The sequence below is a fragment of the Neomonachus schauinslandi genome, chromosome 4 (assembly GCF_002201575.2).
Source record: "Neomonachus schauinslandi chromosome 4, ASM220157v2, whole genome shotgun sequence".
NCBI lineage: Eukaryota > Metazoa > Chordata > Mammalia > Carnivora > Phocidae > Neomonachus > Neomonachus schauinslandi.
Window position 1 is genome coordinate 19183452 of NC_058406.1, and position 23187 is coordinate 19206638.

At 58.0% G+C, this 23187-nt stretch overlaps 1 protein-coding gene across 1 annotated transcript; it reads right to left on the reverse strand.

The window, feature by feature from the left end:
• Nucleotides 1-610: 610 nt before the first annotated feature.
• UBXN11 (UBX domain protein 11) lies at nt 611-22526 on the reverse strand. Its single transcript, XM_021684404.1, has 15 exons — nt 22477-22526; nt 17962-18067; nt 17151-17179; nt 16444-16542; nt 14156-14256; nt 13609-13663; nt 13077-13147; nt 10711-10837; nt 4172-4386; nt 3804-3881; nt 2778-2895; nt 2542-2645; nt 1075-1148; nt 860-1000; nt 611-779 (listed from the first exon to the last, which is right to left on the reverse strand). The coding sequence occupies exons 2-15, from the start codon at nt 18030-18032 to the stop codon at nt 611-613; spliced, it is 1452 nt and encodes a 483-aa protein (XP_021540079.1). The 5' UTR covers nt 18033-18067; nt 22477-22526.
• Nucleotides 22527-23187: the final 661 nt, after the last annotated feature.

Here is a 23187-nt window from a genome sequence, read left to right on the forward strand (position 1 = left end):
CGTCTGTGGGTGTATGTCTGGCACGTGCATTACTGTGCGGACCTGCGTTTCTGGAAACTGTGTGGGTGGGTCACCTCCTGATGCACACGCATGTGATAGTGTCCTGACACACCCGGCTTGGTGAGTCTGGCACATCTGTATGCCAGTCGGTAATGTGTCCAGGCCATGTGGCCGCCTGCCCGTGTTTCAGCAGACTGGCTCAAAGTGTGTGTCATGGCAGTGGGTTCACAGCTGCAGTTCTGCCAGTTTGGGGACAGTGGCTTTGTGCAGAAAGTTGAGGAAGTGTCCCCATGTGCTGTGGTTCTGTGCCTATCTGTGCACAGGGATCTTCCAGGGGCACACTTGCACAGGAGGTTCTTCCACACCAGCTGAGGCTGGGCTGGAGCCCGCCTTCCCTCCACTGGATCTGTTCAGCCCTTGTGGGGAGAAAGAGGAACCTAAAGGACAAAGACCCAGCAGCCAGGGCCGCCAGCTGGGGCTCGAGTTACAGAGGGGGCGGGTCGGCACCGCCCCCTCCCTGGCCCAGCTGGGCCCCCGGCCTTCCCTGGCGTCCAGCTGGGCTGCCCCGCCAAGAGAGCCTCACGGAGCAGCCTGTGTGGGAGCGGGCGCTTTATTTGGAGTAGGGGCCGGGTCCTGGAGCAGGCAGTGGGGCCCGACTCGCCCGAAGCAGCAGCGCTGCATTGGGCACCAGGCCCGCGGCCTGCAGTGTGACCGTGTCATCGTGGTAGACCGTGGGTGGAAATGTACTGATGATCTCGAAGGTGGTGGCGTCCACAGCCCTGAGGACCGGGCAGAATGGATCAGGCCGGGTCCTGGGGCCAGAGACCCCCTGTAGGTGCCAGCCCCACCCCGTGCCCACCTGGCCTGTGCGAGCAGGGTGCGAACATCACCAACGGTGTCCTCAGGCCGCATCATCAGCAGGAAAGCCTGCTCACCATTCTCAGACTTGATGCGTAGCATGGAGAGCAGGGGCGCCGTTGACTCGGGTGACTCTTGGCTCCTGTGGGCCTAGAGGCCATCAGTGCCCCCTGGTGGCCCAACCCCAAGGGACTCACCTCTTCACTATGCCCTCACCTCTCCCTCTCAGCAGCCAAGGCTGGTGTCTCCACCACAATCTCCTGGATCCGGGCAGGCAATGGGCAGCAGTTCTGGAAGGCATCAGTGAAAGGAGACAGAGCCCTGGGCCCTGCCAGAGACACCCTGCCCCCAACCCTGAGAGGGGACTTCTCCCTAACCAAGGATGGATGAGACCAGTGAGCCAAAGGGGGAGGAAATGGAAGGGAAGCTTTGGGAGGCAGCCCCATCGTTCCTCTAAGAAGCCTTAAGGTCCCTTAGGGTAGTGGGGGAGAGAGAACCCCACACAATGACTGGGCTGGAGGCCTAACCCAGCATGGGTCAGGGAAGGCTTCCCAGGGGAAATGACACCTGAGCTGTGACTAAGGATGAGGAGTCCCTAGAAATGGAATGGGGGCAAAGGAAAGAACCCCTGGTCAGGGGAACCTTCGCTGGGAGATGGTACGTTTGAAAAAGTGTTGGCAGTTCACGTGGCTGAAGCTGAGAATCAGGCTGGACTGGAAGAAAGAAAAGGTTAGATATGGGAAGAGGACCAACAAGGGATGGTGGGCCTTGAGCGCCAGGATAAGAGCTTGGCCTTACCCAAGAACCACTGGAGGGTTTCAACAGGGAAGACCCAGATTCAATTTATATTTTACAGAAGCACAGAGACTGCTGGGGGAGGGCAGTTGGCAAGGCAGGAGTGGGGGTGGCAGGCCAGCGAGAAGCTACTGCAGGTGTCTGAGACAGCCATCTGGGGCCAAGTCTAGGATGGTGGGCAGTGGGAACAGAGAGAAGAGACTGATTCGGGAGGCGTGCTAGAGATGGACAGATCAGACAGACTTGGCAATGTGGAGTGAAGGAGGCAGAGTGGTAGGAGACTGAGGTTTGGTACCTTTCACAGGTGGAGATGGGGAGGAGCAGCAGGATGGGGAGGGAGGAGGGAGGATGATGTGTTCTAAGGGCCAGGAAGGGGGATCCAGGACTGAATTGGGTATTCTGGTCTGGACCTCAAGGAGGTGGCCCAGGCCTTGGGCTCAGCCCTGGCCTAGACTCCAACTTTCCCCCTCTTTTTTTTTTAAAGATTTTATTTATTTATTTGAGAGAGAGAATGAGACAGAGCATGAGAGGGTCAGAGGGAGAAGCAGACTCCCTGCCGAGCAGGGAGCCCGATGCGGGACTCGATCCCGGGACTCCAGGATCATGACCTGAGCCGAAGGCAGTCGCTTAACCAACTGAGCCACCCAGGCGCCCTCGACTTTCCCCCTCTTACAGCCACATGGTTGCCAACCCAGCCCCTCTCTGGGTGCCAGCCCAGAGCCCTCCCCAGATTGTTTTCAGGAGATGGCGGAACTCCCCTGAGAGCCTCATCTCTCCATCCAGGCCCTCCTCAGCAGCCCCTTGAGCCTGAGTCTCCAGACAAGCTGCTGCTCTGGTAGGTTGGGCCAGGGAGCCCAAGAAGGCTGGGGGAGCTAGGGCTGGCCTCACCTGCAAGGTGTCCCGGATGGGTCCCCGGATATCAATCACCTCGCCTTTCCGGATCACAAACTTGGGAAGCCTGTTCAGAAACTTCTCAGCAGTCATCCTGGAGCCTGCAAGGAGTGCATTGGGAGCCTTGGCCTGGGGAGGGACTGTGAGTGATGGGTGATGGGTGGAGGAGGCCACCCGGAGCCTGTCCTGCACAGTGCCCCCACCACCTGGCTCAGCCTCAGGGCCAAGCTCACCTGGGCGCTCCATCCTGTCCAGCGGCTTGTGAATCCTCTGTTGGCCCACCACGCGGCCCTCACCTGGGAACGGGTCCAGCCCGTTCTCTGGGTAGACCTGATTGCGCAAATCACTCACCTGGCAAGAAGGAAGGGCGACAGCGGTGGGCCTGGACCTTCAGCCCTGGGCTCCACCCCACACTTGCTGGCCCAAACAGAGGCCTCCTCGTGCCCCCTCCCCACCCCCACCAGGAATAAGCTCAAGGGACAGTCTGGTGTAATCCCCATTTTACAGATAAAGAAACTGAGGCCCCCAAGAGGGCCGGAGAGCTGCAGTTCATGCTACTGTCCCCCACCTGGGCCCGGCTCCTGTAACCCCTCGCCATGCCAGGTGGAGCCGCTGTCCTGACATCCTCCCCAGACAGCCCCTCTCAGGAGCCAGCCAGGGAGCGAGGACCAGGGTGCTAGGCGAGGGCATGGACTGCCTCAGACACCCCCAATCATGACTCACACGGTTTTCCAAGCCCAGGTGATGGCGGCGCACACTCCCTCGCGTACCCCGGCTGTGGTATGACGCACCACCTCGGGGATGCTGCTCACGAGCTCCCGCCACCGCAGCCCTCATCTCACCCCGACCCACCCCTGGCAGCAGGGGGCTGGCTCATGCCCTGTCCTTTAGTCCCAACATCTGCCCCCCATGGCACTGCCTTCAGGAGCCTCTGGGGCAAGCCAGGCCACTTCTGCAGAGAACCTCGGGGAGCCCAGGCCGGCAAGGTGTCCTGGATGCAGAGGGCAGTGCCTCTAGGGCGCCAGCAGGGGGCACTGCCGGCTGCGTAGCCTCGAGCCGCCGCCCTGGCTAACTGAGCGGCTGTGGCCCCTGCAGCCTCCCTGCTCCCGTCGCAGCCTGGCTGAGGCTCACCCTCCTCCCAGACGTCACCAGCCTGGGGCTCCCGCAGGTGGGGTAGTGGCTTCCCACCTCAGACCGGGGATGCCTTCCCACCCGCTCCGAGCTCCTCACAAAGGGTGGTTTGAGGAGCAGCCCATCACCTTAAAGGGGACCCCATCGGGGTACAGCCGCTGGAGCTCTGAGGGGAAGAAGCCATCCAGAATGTCTCGGAGGCAGCGCTGTAGCAGGGATTGGACGAGTGAGGCCCGGCTGGACCCGTGCGGTGCCTCCTGCCCCGCTTCCTGCCTGGCCGGCGGGCCCTGCCCCTGGCTTTACCCAGGGGCTCACGCTCTGGGCATTTTCAGGGCCCCAGGACGTGGGCGGGGTTGGGGGTGCGCTCTGCAAGTTGCACGTGGGCTTGGGTACCTGTGGAGGGTGGGTTGAGCTGCCCCCCATCTCCGGCTAATGGTGAGTGAGGGCGGGCAAGGCCACCAGAGCGGCCTGTCCCCCCCCTCCCCACCACTCCTACCTGTGTGGAGGGGTCATGGAAGGGCCGGAAGGGCCCATCGAACATCATGAGGCCGTTCCGATAGAGCTTCAGTGGGATGGGCTCAAGGACGCGGAGCCGCGCTCCACCGGGCATTCGTGTCACCTGGGTGTCACCGTCTACCACCAGCTCACTGAGATCCTTCAGGCCGGCCAGCAGCCTGTCAAAGTCCACCTCGGGGGGCGCCAGTGAGTCCCCTGGCAAGGAGGATAAACACCCATGAGCCTCTCTTCCTGGCAGCTGTGCCCCAGCAGCCCCGACTTCCATGGCCCCCGGCGTCCGCGCTAAGCAGTGGCCTTGGCATCTCCGAAAGCGGTCACCAGGCCGGGGGCGGGGGCAGAAGGACAGCTGCCGCCACCTAACAGCTATCTTGTACTGAACACTCACCTTGTGCTAGGGCCCTAATACCTATTGTGCCACTCTCCTCATACCAACCCCTTTGCCATTGGGGCTGTGATCACCCCCGTTCTTCGGATGAGGAAACCACGGGTTACAGAAGGCCAATGGCTGCTCCTAGCGGAGCTCGGCCTGTGTCAGCTCTGGATCGTCTGTCTGGGTTCAAACCCCAGCTCCTCAGCTTCCACCTGTGTGACCTTGGTCATGTAATGCTGTGCACCACAGCCCCCCCCCCTCCAAGGGCCGGGGACGGTGACCGGGAGAGGGCCAGCTCGGAGCACGCACTCCGTCCAGTGCGTTATCGTCACCAACTCTACCTGGCACAAGCGGACCTCGGGCCAACCCAGAGGCTATGACGCGGGAGTCACTCATCTCCATTTTACACACGAGGAAACAGGTCCACAGAGATGAAAAATGAGCTGCCCCAGGTCACTTGGCAAATTAGAGGAGGGGCTGACTCTTGAGTCTGCTTCTCCCACCCGCCCGCACCATCAGGAAGGGGAGGTTGAGGCAGGGACACACGGCTGTTGGGCGGGGGGGGGGGGGGCGGATGTTGGGACAGCTGCTGCACGGAACACATATGCAGCGGTCCTTGGCCTGTGCAGCTAATTCTGGGTCACACACCCCTTTGAGAAGCTGACAGACACTTTGGCCTCCTGAAAAATGTGTTGCACACACAGGTGTGCCTAAGCTTCGGGGGGCGGCGGGGACAGCTACGACAGACGCCGGAACAGAAAGGCAGCAGAGCGGGTGCGATGCTGGAGGGGGACAGGCCGGGGGCCCATCGTCGGTCCTTGAAGGGACCTGGCTCCCAAATAAGTCCTGCCCTAGGGCGTAACCCTACAAGGCCTCCTGTTTGTACCAGGATGGCCGAGCTGTGGCAGGATGTGGGTCAGGACTCTGGGGGCCCAATTCCTCTCCTCGCGGCGGCAGTGGCTCTGGAGGGGTGGTAGCTGTGCCGAGGAAGTAGACGCGGGTGGCGTGGTTTCCTGTTGCCTTTGTGGCTGCTCAAGGCCCCAGCTGGACGCTTCCCTCCCCTACATCTGCTAGGTTGTGGGGGCGGCACCTGTCCCCCACCTCCTCCTGGGGTCCACTGGAGTTCCTGAGATGCCCAGGAAAAACTTAAAGAACATCCTGGGCATCGCTGGTGTGAGTCAGAACAATATCAAGCCACTTTTCTCTTCAACAATGAACCACATTCAGAACACACTGGTAAACGTAAAAATAACAACAGAAAAGCTTGTCTCATGGAACTCCTGCCCCCATCCCTATGTTCTTACAGACAGGAAAAGCGAGGCCTATGAGGGTCAGATGACTGGGCCCCCGGAGACCGCACCACGCTGCCCCAGGACCACTCGGATACCCTGACTGCCAAGCCGGCTGCATCCTGCAGCCAAGGCTTTTCCAGGGAGCTGAAGGACATGGGGTGGTGGACAGTGGAAGGGGCAGGTGGAAGCCCAGGGAGGATGCCAAGAAGCAGCTAGAGGGAAAAAAGTTTGCTGACAAAGTCAGCCCTGGAGGATCTCAGCTAGTGGGGCTAAGGCGTTGAGAAGTCACGCGGGGTGGGCCTGGGGCAGTGGCCTGCAGGGAGACCAGGGGCCCAGGAGACAGAAGCGCAGCTCCGGGCAAACCAGGCCTGAGAATAAGGCAGGAAGCCCGGCATCAGCACCACAGAGCGGGGAGTGTGCCACAGAGTCCTGGCCTGTGGCCAGGTCACATGGCAGAAGGCAGGTCAGAGGTCTCCTGAGGCATTTCCTCTCTGAGCTGCAGCTCCCCGTCCACGGCATGGGAGAGAGTATGAACCCTTATCCCATCCAGCAAGATCCAGCGGGGGGAACTGACTGTAAGGACGACCCAGTGAGTGTTTACTGCGTGCTGGGCACCTAGAGGCAGGTATTAGCGCTCCCGTTTTAGAGATAAGGAGATGGGGCCTTGGAAGGCGACATGCTCCTGGTCATGCAGCTTTCGGGGCCCAGGTGACCCCACGCCTCTATTCTCGGAGACCACACAGGCTGCCTCTCGATGTTGGTCCTTCGGACACTGCTCCCTGGGGGCCCTGGGGTGTGGTGCGGGGAGAGATCATCTCTGAGGTCTCATCCGACTTTGAGCGCCCGTGAGTTTATTAAAAAAGGGAGTTGGGGAGGCATGGAGATCAAGACCAAGCTCCATGGCCCAAAGCCTGAGATCCCTGGAACCCAGGTTCCCCATCCTCTCATCAACCTGTTCCTCCATCACTCTCTGGAGCCATCCTCCCAGGGCTACTGCTTCCAAGCTTTGTGATCCTGGCTAAGTGGGCCAACCTCTCTGAGCCTTGACTTCCTCTTCTATAAAATGAGGACAATAAAAGTCCCCACTTCACAGGTGGCTGTGACGCTCAGAGGAAGTGCCTGGCAGACAGCAGTTGTCAATAACACCCCACCCTCTCGCTCACCACCGGCACAGGGTGCTCACCCACCACCTCCTCTGAGAGGCCTTGCCGGGAGCCCCTGGCCCAGAGACTCGGCGTCCTGAGCTAGAGCCCTCGGGCCCACTCCGGAGCGCGGCACTAATCCCAGGCTGTTGTTCCTTCCTGGTTGCCTTTCCAACCACAGTGCGCACTCCTTGAATGTAGGCTAGAACATCCAGCCCTGGGCCTGGCCCAGAATCGGTGCTCAAGAAGCACATACTGGATCCATTCCTCCCTCCCTCCAGCCCACTAGTACGTCCGGAGCGTCCGAGCCCCGCTGGGCCCTGACAATCGTGGCTGTGCCCACACCCAGAGTCCTGCCTTCCTCAAGCTCGTACTCGAGTGAAGAAGACAGGGTGACAGCAGCAACAATGGCCCGGGGTTAGGTACCGCCGTGGAGGCCGCGGAGCCCAGACGAGGGCCAGACCCGGCCACTCTCGGCAGCTGGGTGGTAGGCCTGCTCTGGGCTGGCTCCTCACACCCGCAGAAGGGCCACCTGCGGCTGTGAATACCAAGCTGGTGCCCTGGGGCCCCAGCACGCCTGTCCCCACACCTCACGCAAAGGCTGGACAGGAAACAGACCGGCTCTCTCCACACGTCCGCATGCCTGGCCCTGCTCTGGGGACCTACATTCATCCTGCTCCTCGGCGGAGCTGGTGGAAAGAAATCAGGCCCTGAGAGTCTGGTCACTGCCAGGGTCACGGCCAATTCTCTGGCCCCCGTGGATGAGTATCGTGCCACCCATCACCACCTCGTCCTGTGCAGAGGGTTGACCCAGCATGCTGGACTGTCCAGGCCTGGACACCCAGGTACCCCCACTGATCCTGCACACGTGCTAGGCACTCTGCAGCCTGACAGGGGCTAAGCAAGCCCGGCTCAGTCATCGTTCATCCACCATCAGTGGCCTGCGAGAACCTCCACGTGCACTATGGCATTCGATGCTCTCAGTGGCCTGGGCATCAACACGCCATCTCCTCATTTCACGGATGAGGACACGGAGCTCAGAGGTGACAGGGATGGGGGGAGGAGCTCAGAGGGGACAGGGATGAGGGGGAGGAGCTCAGAGGGGACAGGGATGAGGAAGAGGAGCTCAGAGGGGACAGGGATGAGGGGGAGGAGCTCAGAGGGGACAGGGATGGGGGAGGAGCTCAGAGGGGACAGGGATGAGGGGGAGGAGCTCAGAGGGGATACGGATGAGGGGGAGGAGCTCAGGGAACGGGGAAGAGGGAGCAAGGAGTTCAGAGCAGGCAGGGATGAGGGGGAGGAGGACCTCAGAGGGGATGGGGAGGAGGAGGAAGAGTTCACAGGGGACAGGGAAGGGGGAGGAGGAGCTCAGAGGGACAGGGATGAGGGGGAGGAGGAGCTCAGAGGGGACGGGGAGGAGGAGGAAGAGTTCACAGGGGGCAGGGAAGGGGGAGGAGGAGCTCAGAGAGGACAGAGATGAGTGAGAGTGGGGAGCTCAGAGGGGTTAATGAAGGGGGAGCAAGGAGCTCTCAGCCTTGAGGCTCAACACTTGGCAATGGGGTGCACCAGAGCAGGACTGTCCTTTTCAAGTCTCCGCATACCCTGAAGCACCTGGCATCCTATTTAATGCTCAGTTAACTGGTGGGGAGGGTGGGGCGGGGTGAATGAACCAGCCTGAGGCCAAGTCCTTACAAGGCTTCCCCTTTGCTGGGTCCCCTCCATGGGCCAGAGAACCCTCCTCCCCAAGGCAAGAGTTCTGGCTCTAGGCCGGTGAGCCCCATGCAGGTGCCCCGGCCCACCACCCACGGCCACCTGGGGCCCCGCGGGGAGCGGTGGGGGGGGTGGGGGGGAGAGCCAGAGAAATGCACCAGAGTATCAGGGCCAGCAAGAGGCGGGCTTTGTGCACCGGAGGGCCCTTGGGGCAGCAGCAGCCTGGCACCTGGGGACAAAGGGGGAGGGAGGAGGGAGAAGCCAAGAGAGGGGTGCCAGGAGGAAAAGCTGCTGGAAATAAAGAGCATGTTCTTCAGCTGGCAGAAGAGCTAAATTGGGGCCCCCCAAGGCGGAAAGCAAGAGGAGAAGGATGCACAGAGGGAGCGTGTGGCCAAGTGGTTTTCACAAGTTACTTTAGCTTTGAAGCACTTGGCTTCAGAGCCCACTTATTCTGAGCGTAAACAAACAACACAAGCAGAACAAGGGCTGCTCTGTTTTCGGCAGGGAGAGGGTAGGAGCCACAGAGCCAGGTCCGGAAACCAGCTATCTGGGCTGATCCCCAAAGGGGCCGGGCGGCACCCACCCCTCCGGCCAGGAGCAAGGTTGCCCTCCGGCCGGCAGTGGCACCAGACCTCTGGCGCTAGACCCTGGAACATTCTTAGAGCACGTCACCTTTCAGGGCTCCACCTCCCACCCGGGACGGGGTGTCCCAGGGCCATCCCTGACTCCTCCTGTCTGCTGCCTGATGCACAGTCACCGAGACCATGGACTCCACCTCCTAAATCTGCCCTGCCCTTCCTCGCGGTGCCCGCCAGGATCACCCTTCCACTGGACATCATCTCATCTCCTGCCTGGATGACTGGAACCACCTCCTAAACGGGCTCTCCGCCTTAAGTCTTGCCCCCTTCACTCAACAGTCTCCAAACTTCTTAAGTGCCTCAGTTCTCCCATCTATAAAATGGAACAACCCCTGGTCTGTGTCAAGGCTGTGTATGAAAACGTTTTGAAAGCTGCAAGTGGTGTACAAGTGGGAAGTGATGTTTTTAGAGCAAGAGCAGTGAGGGAGTCATGCCCTGAGATCTGGGGGGATCTGGCCAAAGGTCAGGCCTGAATGGGAGGCAGGACTCTCATGTTTTGAAACTTATGAAATCAAGATGGTATTGTCATTTTCCAAACACTCCCCTCGGGAGCCATGCTCATCCATGCTCCCGTGAGGCTGCGACTGCCACCCGCCCGTGGAAAACAAGAAAAGCCCCTACTTGTGGGGCTGATGACATGCAAGGTCAGTGCCAGGTGCTCCGCATCGACCCCGCGGACTCCTTCAACTCTGCAGGGAAGAGCACACCCCCGTTTACTGATGGGGACAAGAGGCTCAGAGAACAGAAGTCACGTGCCCAAGTCCCACCTGGAACGGGCAGTAGAATGGAGATGAGGACCCAGGTCTGACTGACTCCAGAGCCTGGTGAAGTACCTTCTGGGCAATCACCTCCGTTCTTTGAAGAGAATGGACCTGGCTTTCAGAAACGGCCAGTTCTAGGGCCCCTCATCTGTGGGGTGCATTCCTCTGGATCTGAGCAGTCAAGTTCAGAATAAAGAATGGAGGAGTCCCGGAGAAAGAGGGAGAGGTCAATGGCCTGGCTACAAGCAAGGCTAAAAAAGGAACGCAAAGAGGGGATCGAGCCTGGCACTGAGGGCAGCTTCCAAAGCAGAGGACTCGTTCTTTAAAAACTTTGGGATGGACAACATTTTGTAAGCTTTAGAGCCTGAGACAAATGAGGTCTTCTTACACCTCGTATCTCTGGGTCTCTGGAGCCTTGGAAAGGTGAGCAAGCAGAGGGTCTGAGGCAAGACCAGAGGAAGAAAGCGGTGGCAGGTCAGGTGGTCAGTGATGTCCTCCCTGCTCCTCGGTCAGGGGCATGAATGACATCGCCTCTGGACAGCTGCTAGCCCAGGGTGGTGTTGGAGAATTCCTTTTGTAGGAGGGACCGAGGGAGCCCGACTCTACCTGGTTTCCAGAACTTCTTGGCTGTCATCCAGTCCCTCTTGCCATCCTCTGAGTCTGACTGGTCGTCTGAGTCCTCCTGGTCCACGGGCTCGCCCACCCACTGCAGGCCATAGTCACCAAGGAACCGCTGGACAGAGAGAAGGGGCAGATGCGGGGCGCGTGGTCAGCTCAGCCCCTCAGGGAGCCGCCAGCAGCTTCCCGGTCCCCAGCCTCAGGCCTCAGCTCCCAGAGCCCACTGGGCAGAAGGGATGCACCCCCGGGGTTGTGGCTGCTTCCTGGCTGCAACCGCGGGAAGCCACTTCACCTCCTGGAGCCCCATAAGTGTGTGAGGAGGACTCAGTTAAGATCATTCACGTCGAGTGCTTAAAGCTCAGTGTCTGGGGCCAGGAGGACTTCACTGAAGGCGGCCCTGATGGCAGTGAGTCTGGCCTGAGTGGAGGAGGGGCAGGGACATGGGCTGTGCAGGACCGAGAGGACGTGATGAGCCACACACCGCCTCTCTAGGGCTGGGCCTCCCATCCCCTCTGCCACAGGAAAACTTCTGACTTGTCTACACTTCCTGTCGCTGCTTCCTTGACTCCCTTCCCCTCCTGAACCCACTCTAACCGACCCCCATCTCACGACTGACTGGAACTACTCAGGTGCAGCCACCAACGGCCTGCCCGGTGCCAAACCCAGCGGGTTTCCGTCGTCAGCCCTTCGGACGTCTCACTTTTGCATTTCCAGCCGTCCATGTTTAGAGGTCTCACAGGCATCTCAACATGAACTCATCCCTAATGGTCATGACTCCGTGTCCCCACCTCCCAAACCTCTGCCCCTCCAGATCTCCAGTCTCAGTCAACGGCAAACCCTCCACCTGGGCCTCAGCCATGGCCCGTCACGCCTCTGAGTGCCACCTGCAATGCAGGCTCGAATCCCTCCACTCTGCTCCAGCTCCTGGCTCAAGCCCTGGCCGTCGCCCCCGGCAACTCAAACTGCGCTTCCACCGGACTCCCCATCCACGCCTCTCAAACTTTCCCATGGTCTCCTATCCTAGAGGACAGAATCCAGCCCTGCACGACGGATGGACGAGCCCTCCTGATGGTCCTTGCCGCCTCTCCTCCTTCTTGCTCTCCATCCACGTCCGTGCAAGTCTGTGTGGCAGGACGTGGAGCCTGGCATCTCTTCTGCCTTGATCCTCATTCCTGGGTCCCCTCCTCATCCTCCAGATCTGCCCGATGCCACCCCGCAGAGTGGCCCAAACTCCAGCTCGCCTCTATCCTGTCACCCATCTAAATATCTAAATATTTCGTCATATGCTCTGTCCTTGTGTATCTGTGTCCTTGTTTATGTCTCTGTCCCCCTCCAGCCTGTCAGCCCCGAGGACAGGGACCACGTCTACCTCTCAGCGCCTGGCAGGGTGCCTGGCACACAGAGATACTTTGTGTGAGTGAAATGAAGTAGTCAATGTGTGAATGCCACCAACGAGGGAGCCGCGACACCCTCTGCCCTGAAGCTGTGGGCACGCGCCCCCCTCCCGTGGCAGCCGCTCAGAGAAGTCCCCCAGGCTGCCAGCACCCTCAGCAGGCTGCTCAGGCGGCCCCAGGTATAGAACAGGCCCGGGAGGTGGGCGCCCTCAGCCGCAGCTATGGCTTGGGGGCTGCTTCTGTGGCCTAAGTCCGGATGGGGCTTTCGAAGTCAGCTCTGTGCGGAGAAGGGGAGGTTAGACCCAGGGAAGGGCTTCTGGTGGGGGGGGGGGCGGCGGCCGGGGGGGGGGGGGCACTGAGGAGGCCTGTGTGCCCAGGACCCTCCCTTGAGCCTACGGTCCCCATAGTTCAGGTCCTGCTGTGTGAATGGGTACGTCAGTGGGGGCAATGGGTGGCACCTGGTGAGTGAGACGCCACGTTCAGAGGCAGGGGACGGCCGTGACCATTTGGTGACCACACACGGCCAGGAGCTACGCTAGGTCCTGGCTGTGCAGCAGTGAACAGGAGGAGAGTGGTCCCTGCCTCTGTGGAGCTCACAGTCCCACGGGGGAGAGTGAGGCCCCCTGGGAAGGACCCCCACCCCGATTTGAGACTGAGGATGAGTGAAGACTCGCCAGGGGAAGGTGGGGAAAAAATACTTCTCAGGGAGAGGGAACAGCACGGGCCAAGGTCCTGAGGTGGGAAGAGCTCGAGGTGGCCAAAGAACCAGAGGCAGGCCCGTGGCTGGAGCGGAGAGGCTCCCGCCGAGAGCCAGCAGGTTGGCAGGGGCTGGCGGGGTCAGGGCGCCAGACCCTCCCTGGCTCTTCCGACTCTGGGTCAGTCCTGAGGAGGGAAACCCGGGAGGGGGGCCGAGAGCCAGGTCCTGAGGGGCAGGCAGCCCTGCGCCACCGCCTCCCTCACCTCCATCTCGCCGACCTGCCGCTGGAGCCGCAAGCATGTGGTCTCCAGCTCCCGGGGCTCCGTCACCGGCCCTGCAGGGAAAGATCCGAGCGCTGTGGGGCCAGCAGGGATGCGGCCGGACCACCTGCGGCCTTGCCCCCCGCCCTGCCCTCAGGGCCATTTGGAGAAGCTGCCCCTCGAGAACTCGAGGGGTCCCCCTGAAAACTGCCTCTTGGCCTCTCCCGGGACCTTGAGAGGGGAGGCCCGGACTCTCAGGAGACCGCCACCCCCCAACCTCATGCCCCTGAGGCTCCTGAGGGGGCTGTGGTCCTCCACACTTTTGACGGCGTGCCCGGCGCTCAGGGCTGGGCTGTGTCCGCACTCCGGGGACTCAGTCCCCCAGAGGACTGCACTGTCCTGGTGTGTCATGGCCGCACTCTGGGCTCGGCTGTCCCAGGCCCCACAACAGGGCTCAGCTTAATGCTCTCGGAGCCCTGATGCCCAGGGGCCCCCTGACCCAGGAGGGCTGACCAGCCCACCGAGAGCCTCTTACCCTGGTGCTCCTGGAGCGTCTGCACCATTTCCTCCAGGGCCCGTATCTTCCGATCCTGCAGCAGCAAGACAGGGAGGGACAGGCAGACCCGGGGGTTGTCAGAGCACAAGGCAGCCCCTTCCAGATGGGAAGACCCAAACTTCTTGCCTCTGTGGGGCACTGGGGAGTTTAAAGACCCTGCCCCTCTGCCCCCCTTTGGCACAGCCACTGCTCCTATCCCTCAGATGCCCTTGTGGTTCCACTGTGGCGAGGAGAGGCGGGGAGCACCCCCACGTACCCCAGCGCCAGCAGCCACTGCTGCCACCTCGCCTAAGACCACTGGCCTTACTCAGCTCTAGAGAAGACCCTTAGCCTCTCTGCTCAGGTCACAGGGACCCAGATCAGCCCCAGGCCATACCTGGCCCTTGAACTGGGAGGTTCAGTGGGAGAGATGGTTCTAGAACCCACCCGCTCTGGCCTATTGTGGTAGTAAATTCACTGGCCTCCCCAGCCTGGGCCCTTCCACCCCTCAGACCAGACCCTGGCCCTCTCCCCGCCGGGGTCCCACCTTGGACAGCAGCTCATCAGTCTGAGACCTCACTTGCTGCTCCAGATCCCGCATCTTCCTGGTCAAGGTGGCCACCAGCTCCGAGTCATGGAACACGGGGACTGCCAAACAGACAAAGTCCTGGAGCCCAGGCCTAGAGCAGAGGCTGAAGTGTGGGGGTCCAGTGGAGGGGGACAGGGATCCCCAGAAGCAGAAAGAAGAATAGTAATAGTAGCTGCCACTTAGGTAATAGAGACTGTCCAAAATACTTTGCCCATATCAGCTCATGCTGTCCCCACAGTGTGCCTCAGTTTTCAGGAACACTGCGGATAGACGAGCGAGTCAGTACGGAGGACAAGCAAGCACCCAGATCTGCATGTGGGCTCTCTGAGGGACACATGGCTCGGACTCCTCGAAGAGTAGTGTCACTTTTTAAAAAGGCAAGAACACTGTTCTAGAGTTGTAACAATCAAATGCAGTGCATGACCCAGATTAGAACCTAGATCAGGAAAAACAATAGCTAGGAGCTAATTCTGGAACATAGGAAATCTGAGCGCAGAAGAGGGGCTCGAGAGCATCACCGAGTCATCCACATTCTTGGGTGCCATCCCTGTACTGTGGGCATGGGCTTCCTTATTCGGAGGAGACGCTCACTGAAGCATTCAGAGGTGAAATGTCATGATATCTGAAATTGACTTCTAAATGGTTCATCAAAATATATATATATTTACATTCATACACAGGTGTATATGGACAGAGAGAAAGCAAATTAGTGGTAAAATGTCACTCACTGTTGCATCTAGATGGCAGACATATGGGTGTTCACTGTACGATTATTTTAATTTCTTTATAGGCTAGAAATTCTTCAAAATAAAAAGTTGGGGAAAAGAAACCAAGAGAGACACAGAGGGAGGAATGGGCCCTCTCCTCCCCCTGCAGGCTGCCCTGTGTGTGAAGCAGGATCTGCACTGGTCGCCACACAGCCATGTGGGCCGACATGCAAAGGATGGCTCAGTGGAAAGATGGAGAAACCTGAACTTTCTTTTTTTTAAGATTTTATTTATTTATTTGAGAGAGTGAGAGAGAGAGTGAGCACGAGTTGGGGGAAGGGGCAGTGGGAGAGGGACAAGGAGACTCCCTGCTGAGCCCGACTCGGGGCTCATCCCAGGACTCCAAGATCATGACCTGAACCGAAGGCACACGCTTAACTGACCGAGCCCCGAAACCTGGACTTTCGATGACGTCTTTGAGTGGATGGATGAACAACCCTAGAGCTGCCTCCTGGACTTCGTGCTATGCGGGACAGCAAGTCCTCCTCAACGTTCATGCTAGCTGAGTAAGGGTTTTCTCTGCCTTGTAGTCAAAGCTTTGTAATGGCTATACAGACATCTGGACCCGGTCTGTGCATAGAGCGTGGATGAGCTCACGGAGGCCGCGGGGGACAGGGAGGGGAGAAGCCAGGGGAGGAGCACCACACTGAAAAGCTGCGAGGAAAAGAAGGAGCGAGCAAAGAGAGGAAAGAGCCTGGGAGGCAGGAAGAAATCCGAGAGAGCAGTGTCATGGTGGCCAAGAGCCCAGGGCGCTCCGAGGAGGAGGGAACGGCGACCCGTGTGGAGTGCGGCTGTGTAGCGAAGGGAGACAGGACAGGCAAGTCCTTGTTTGTGACCTCGGTGGGGACAGACACTGACTGAGAGTGGGGTGAGGAGCAGACGCCAGGGGAGAGGCAGAGAGCGCATGGGACGGCTCCTTAAGGGGAGAAGCTAGTTATTGGGGTTGCTAACGACAGTGTCCCCAGCTGTGCTGCAGGACAGCCTGACTGTGTGCCGCAGAGGCTGTGGGGCCAGGCTCTTCTGGTCTCCTTTTCCCACCTCAATTCCCTGTCCTATCGCGTGGAGCGGTGTTTGGTGGAGGAATGCCTCCCACCTCACAGACGAGGAAATGGGATGCAGAGAGACAGACCGTTGCTTACCCAAGGTATCACAGCTCGGGGAACCTTCTGGCCTCATCCCCAGCTCCTCCGGGCTTGCAGCGGACTCTGACCCTACCTGCCCATGTCTCCCCGGTGCCCAGGCCCGTTCCACCCTCCCTCCTCTGGGAAGCTGCCGGGTGAGCCCCATCTGGGCACCTCTGAGATCGGGGTCACCACAGCCCTTTGGGGACAGCACAGACCAGGCAAGGAGGGCTGTCTGGGGACCGGGGGCTCACCCACAGCAGGCAAGAGTCGGTCCATGCCTCTCTGGGCCTCGCCCCCTCTCTGAGACCCTCTCCTGCTGCTGGGGACCCAGACCCCTTTAGGCCTCTGTTCTCACCTTGTCTCCTCACAGGGGCACCTACAGCGCCATAGCAGGAAGGGACAGAGAGCCTCTCTTGTGAGCCAAGTCCATTATTCAGCACATCTGCCTCGTCTTCTGCAGACAGGGATGCCCAGGTCACTGCTCTGGGGCTGAGGCCCAGAGGAAACTGGGACCCTGGGCTCTGGCCCGGGTGAAGCAGCCTATACTCTGTACCCCCAAGTGTATGCGGATAGAACAAGTGGGATGTCAGGGAGCAACGATGCAACCAGAGCAGGCTTTCTTGCAATTCTCCCAGCCTGGCTCCCGGGAGGACCCGAGTAGCCGATGCCGGCCACACGGTGGCAGCGAGAATGGGGTTGGGATGCCAAGGTCTGAGCCTGCGGGAGGCGGGGCCGCCAAGCGAGGATGGGGCTTTTGGGGGGAAAGGCGGTAATGGGCTGGGGGAGGCTGTCAGGGGAAGGAGAGCTGGCGTCTGACCCCCACGGCTCCTTGGCACCCACCGGCCAACCCCACAGTGAGTGGAGGGCTTCCCACGTTAGCAGTGACATCTCTGCTAAGGGCGTGGGGCCTCTGAATCAGGGAGCTGCCACAAGTCCTGTCCTCAGGGAGGCGTGGGGCTTCTGACAGAGGGCACCATCCTGCTCCTTCTCTCCATCGGCACGACCCCAGGGACACACCGCAGGTACAAGGTGGGGGGGACACAGGCCAGAACCTGCACTTACCATCTCCGTAAATTTTTATCCCTCGCCTGCTGGGAACCCGGGCAGGAAGGAAAAGGAAGACAGACAAGTTAGGACCCTCTGGAATGTCATCAGGGGGTGGCTCTGGCACTAGGTGCCCAGCCAAGCCTAAACGGGATGGAGGCTGGGCCTCTGCCTCCCGAGGCTATCTCCTCCCCGAAACCCATCCTTGGCACTGGGGCAAGCCAAGGGACAGGCTTCAAGGTGTCCCCTCATCCCCGCGGAGAAGGGCGGGGAAGGGCTGAAGGGCAGAGGTTTGGGTGCAAGACACAAGAGCTCCCGGGCCCAGGAGCCCAGCCCCAGCTCTGCTTTGAAATGGCTGTGGGACCCCAGCTGCCCTAGATCTCCCTGGCCTTCAAATGACTCAAAGCGGTGTTCAGAGGAGCAAGGAGAGAGGTAAAAAAAATGCTTCAAAAGGATGAAAGCGCAAAACAGATGTAAAGGATTCCCTTTACTGAGGGCCCAGCACGTGGCGCCGGCCCATCGGTGTTGGCAAATGGACACCCAAACCGTGCGTACCCAGGGGCTGCGCCACTCCCACCCAGCCCACCCCCTGGCACAGGGCACAAGCCCGCGTTCGCTAGGACATGCTGTGGAGCCTCTCTGTCTGAAGAATTTATACAGAGAAAGATACAGTGGTCAGGAAGTCTATGTGACTCCTCATTTTTTCCCTGAGACACTAGGAGCCATTCTCCTAGTCCACAGGGGTCAAGAGGAGGCAGGGGCGTGAACACAAAGACCCCCCCTTCCCCTTCCCCCCCCCCCCCCGCCCCGGCAGAGGCGGGTTCCTTACCCTGGATTCACAGGCTCTGACTGCAGGGGGACTCTTCGGGTCTTGCCAAGGGAGGCCAAAGGGGAGCTCATAGTTCTACTTCTAGACTCTAGCTGTCAGGGACTCCCTGAAAAGAAAGAAGGAAGTCAGTCCTTGCGGGCTGAGAGGGGGCCCAGGGCTTCAGGACCAGAAAAACATCCTCTTCCCTGGTTTCTTTTCCTAGGAAGGAGCACTGTCCAGGGAGCAGCAGCCCTCAATTCTTCCCACCGCCCCTGTAGAGGTTTCTGGAGGCAGCTTGGCCTCAGGATCCCTGAGCCTGATGTCGGCCTGATCCTCTGGATATCCTGCTCTCTGCTCTGATCCTGGAGGCCCCTGGCCTGGCTGGGCAAGGGCGATGGGTGTGTGGGGGGGGGGGGAGAGAGGTGGGCCAGGAGCCCAGGACTTTCCCAACTTAGAGCCAGGACAAAAGACTACCTAGAAGGTCTGGGGCTTTTATCCATCCTTCACGGAGCTGGTTGACACAAAGCTCAAGTGTCCCGTCCCCTCCTACAAGAACCCAGCTGTCACTCGGACTCTCAGAGCCACAGAGGGGCAACCAAGGGAAGGATGCGACCAAGGCACAGTCCGTGCGGAAGGGAGGTCAAGAGCCCAGGCTCTGCATAGGCTCTGCCGTCCACCAGGCTAACCCGTGCCTGGGTTTCCTTTGATATAAAGTAGGGATGGTGATAGTACCAGACAGGTAGGGTTATCAAGGGGATTCAGAGATAACATTCATAAAGCACGTAGCCCAGTGCCACGCTAAAAGGAAGCACTTAAAAATGCGAACTGTGTGGTTAAGCGACTGCCTTCGGCTCAGGTCATGATCCTGGAGTCCCTGGATCGAGTCCTGCATCGGGCTCCCTGCTCGGCGGGGAGTCTGCTTCTCCCTCTGACCCTAACCCTTCTCATGGGCTCTCTCTCTCTCTCTCAAATAAATAAATAAAATCTTAAAAAAATTTTTAAAAAATTAAAAATAAAAATAAAAATGTGAACTGTGTGGGACATGTGGGTGGCTCCGTCAGTTGGGCATCTGCCTTCAGCTCGGGTCATGATCCCAGGGTCCTGGGATCGAGCCCCGCATCGGGCTCCCTGCTCAGTGGGGAGTCTGCTTCTCCCTCTGCCTGCCACTCCCCATGCTTGTGCTCTCTCTCTCTGACAAATAAATAAATAAATAAAATCTTTAAAAAAAAAAAAAGTGAATTGTGGGGGCACCTGGCTGGCTCAATCCGGTGGAGCCTGCAACTCTTGATCTCAGGGTTGTGAGTGTGAGCCCCATGTTGGGTGTAGAGATTACTTAAAAATAAAAAATATATATATTAAATAAAATCTTAAAAAAAAATTTTTTAAATGTGGCTGTTACGGCTTTTGTTACTATACACCGAGGACACTCATACATGTTCGTTCCCTTCCTTCTCTCTTCCTTCTGGAAAGATGAATGTACATCAGGGATGGAATGAAAGGCCACTACTCTATTCAGTGAATTAAGTATTTTATGTGGCTAATATCTAGAAACCCTAGAATCAAAAGACCGCCATCAGGGCCTGAATCAAGTCTTTTGAGGACAAATCCAAGGCAGCTGCCCTTTGAAAATGTACGGCATGGCCTCCCCCTGCCGCTGAAGCTTCCCAGCAAGGGGAGCCGTGCCACCTGGAGGCAGCTTCTCTGTCTTCATTCGGAGTTTGGGACTCATGCCCCAGGCCTTGCGTTTCCTCACCCCCACCACGAGCCTTCCCGATCTGCCCCTAGTCTGTCCCCGTCCCTGCTGTCTTGTCCAGGCATCCTCATGGTTTGTGTGGCCAAGTGTGACAGCCCCTCCTGGTTCCCTGAGCCAGTCTCCAGCCAGAGGGATCTTCGGAAACCTAAAGCTAACATGTCACTTCCTAGCTAAAAGCTCCCAATGGCTCCTTCTCGCCCAGAGAAAAGAAATTCCCAAATTTCCGTAACAGAGATGATCAGGTCTCTGCCTGTGTCTCCTGACCTCATTCCCCCATCTCCCCCAACCCCACCTTGAGCCAGATCGGCCTCAAATGCACAGGCCTTGGCACACGCAGCTCCCCTGGCCTGGAACCCCCTCCTGGAATGGCGTCCCCACTCCGACCCGCACCCTTCCTTTGGTTGGGCTAACTCCTCTTTTTTTTGTTTGTTTTTGTCTGTTCTTTAGTTATATTTTAAGTTTTTATTTTTAAATTATTATAGATTCGCAGGAAATTAGGAAAATAGTACAGAGAGGATTTGTGTGCCCTTCACCCAGTTGCTCCCAACAGTGACACTGCATGTGTGTATCCTTTTATGCTTTGTCACCCACATGGACATTCCAGGTAACCGTAGTCAAGGTAAAGAACTACTCCATCACCACAGAGATTCCCTCACCCTGAGGATCGCCCTCATACCAACCCTTTCTGGTCACACCCGTACCATCCCCCACCCCTGGCAACCACTACTGTTTTCTTACTTCAAGAATGTTACATAAATGGAGACATACAGTATTGACCTTTTAAAAAAAAAAAACAGCTTTATTGAGATCTAATTCACATACTTAACCCTTTTAAAGAGTACAATTCAGTGGTTTTAAATATATTCAGAGTTGTGAAACCATCACCACAATCAATCTCCAAATTCTTATCACCATAACGACCCCTCAGAAGAAACTAGTTTAAAAAAGACAGACGTTAACAAGTATTGGTGAGGAGGTGGGGAAATTGGAACCTTAGCTGGAATGGAAAATGGCACGGGAGCTGTGGAAAACCATCTGGCAGTTCCTCAAAAGGTTACCTTATGGCTCAGCGATTCTGCTCCTGGGTATCTACCCAGGAGAAATGAAAACTTATGTCCACACAAAAACTTCGTCTACATGTTCACGCAGCATTATTCACAAGATGATATAACCCAAATGTCCATCAGCCAACGGACAGATAAAGAAGTCTGGTATATCCTTACCGTGGAGTATTATATGGCAATAAAAAGAAATGGAAGTCAGGTCACCACATGAATGGACCTCGAAAATATTATGCTAAGGGAAAGTCACAAAACACCACATATTGTTATGACCCCATTGATATAAAATGTCAGAATGGACAAATCTAGAGACAGAAAATAGATTAGTGGTTGCCTAGGGCTGGAGGCTGTTGGGGGGTAAATGGGGGTAGTTGCTAAAGGGTACGGTTTCTTTTTAGACAGTTGAAAATGTCTAAATTGATTGTGGTGATGGTTGCACAACTTTCATGAATATCCTAAAAACTGTTGAAATTTATATTTCAAAGGGGTGAAGTGAATAGTATGGGAATTCTATCTCAACAAAGCTATCACAGAAAAAAAAGGGACCTGGTCCCCAAACCAAACCCAACATCTTCCCTCAAATTAAGTTCCTCCCACTTCCCCCTTCTTTAGGGGACCCCATCATCCAATCACAAAATTTTCCTCTCCTTCCTCCTCTTAAGCCCATCCATCGCCAGACTTTGCAGATTAAACTCCGCAGTGTCTCCCATACAGTTCCTTCCTTCCATACCCACTTTGGTCATCCTCGTCGGGCTCTCCCTGCCCTTCCTTGGGGCTGTCACGACGGCCGACAAGTGTCTTCCCGGTTTCCTGTCTCACTTCAGGCCAATCCAACACACTGTCTCCAGGTTAACTTTCCCATGGATGATAAGAGACCCCTGGGGGTGATGACTGCATCTCCCTATCAGTCTGGGGACTCCTGAGCGCGGGACTGTGTCTCCTCCCTCAGACCCGGGGAGGGGGGGAAGGGGGGCGCTGAGGATAGAGCCACGTCAACTCCCCTCACATGGGGGCTTCCAGGGGCCATCTGTTGACTTCCCCCTCAGGCTGGAGACCCATAAAGGTTAGACTGTCTTCCCTTCAGGCCGGGGCTTTGAGAGGAAAGCTGTGTCCCATTCCCCTACATCTTTTTTTATTCTGTTTTTTTTTAAAGATTTTATTTATTTATTCATGAGAGACAGAGAGAGAGAGAGAGGCAGAGGGAGAAGCAGGCTCCCAAGGAGCAGGGAGCCCGATGCGGGACTCGATCCCAGGACCCTGGGATCATGACCTGAGCCGAAGGCAGACGCTTAACCATCTGAGCCACCCAGGCGCCCCCATTCCCCTACATCTTTAGGACCCAAGTCAGGGCTGTGCTTGACTGATTCATCCTCCGGCACGCCTACTTGATCTATTCGCACAACCCACGCCAGGCCCCAGTGCTCTCCAGCGCCGACAAGGCCCGGCCGGCTGCACGCCTTCAAGCCCTCACTCTCCAGCTGGAAGCGTTCACGACGCGACTTCAGTCACGACCTAGCCCCTCCCTGGGAGCCGCGTCGCCGCCTGCGGCCTCCTCGCGTAGCCACGGTAGGCGGGGGCCCGAAGCCGCTCCCAGGACACGGAAGCCTGCTGGGCCACCCGGCCTCGAGGCTCGCGGGTCCCGCGGGTCCTCCGGCTCTCGGGGCGAGGGCCCCAGCCTGCGTGCGGGACTCCGGGGCCGCAAAGGTTTGAGCCGGGACTCACCACGCACGCCACGGAGCCGTCCCGCGGCGCCGCCATCTTGTTGTCACGCGGTTTCCCAGGCGACCAGGACCCGTGCGCTTCTCATTGGCTAATTCAAGGGGGGGGGGGTCCCAGCAGGGAACCACCGCCTGTGCTCGAATTCTATTGGCCCACGAATCTAAACTCTTCGCGGGACTGCAAATCCCAGAATCCACCGCCGTGAACGCCTTCGGAGTCTAGAGAAATGGAGGGTTCGTTTATACCCCCCCAGCCTCCACCCCGAGAAAGGAAAGAACCTGGAGTTAGACTCATGAAGCCTCTGAAATCTTAATGTGTAATCCGACAGTGCAACCGTTTTTGCTAAATTGATTTGGGGGGAGATTATACCTCTGAGTCTCTTGTTTCCCCATCTGATCAGTCCAGTACATCTCGGGGGCTTTTTTTGAATATGAATTGAAATGATGCAAGCACTTAATAAGTGTTTCCTAAATCCGAATTTCTCTGCTCACTTCTTGACCAGATGGCGCCCTACAGGGATGCTCAAATCCTAATTCCTTTGTGTAAAAGTTCAGGTGAGACTCCTTCTGCCTTTTTTTTTTTTTTTTTTAAGATCTTATTTGACAGAGAGACACAGCGAGAGAGGAAACACAAGCAGAGGGAGTGGGAGAGAGAGAAGCAGGCTTCCCGCTGAGCAGGGACCCCGATGTGGCGCTCGATCCCAGGACTCTGGGA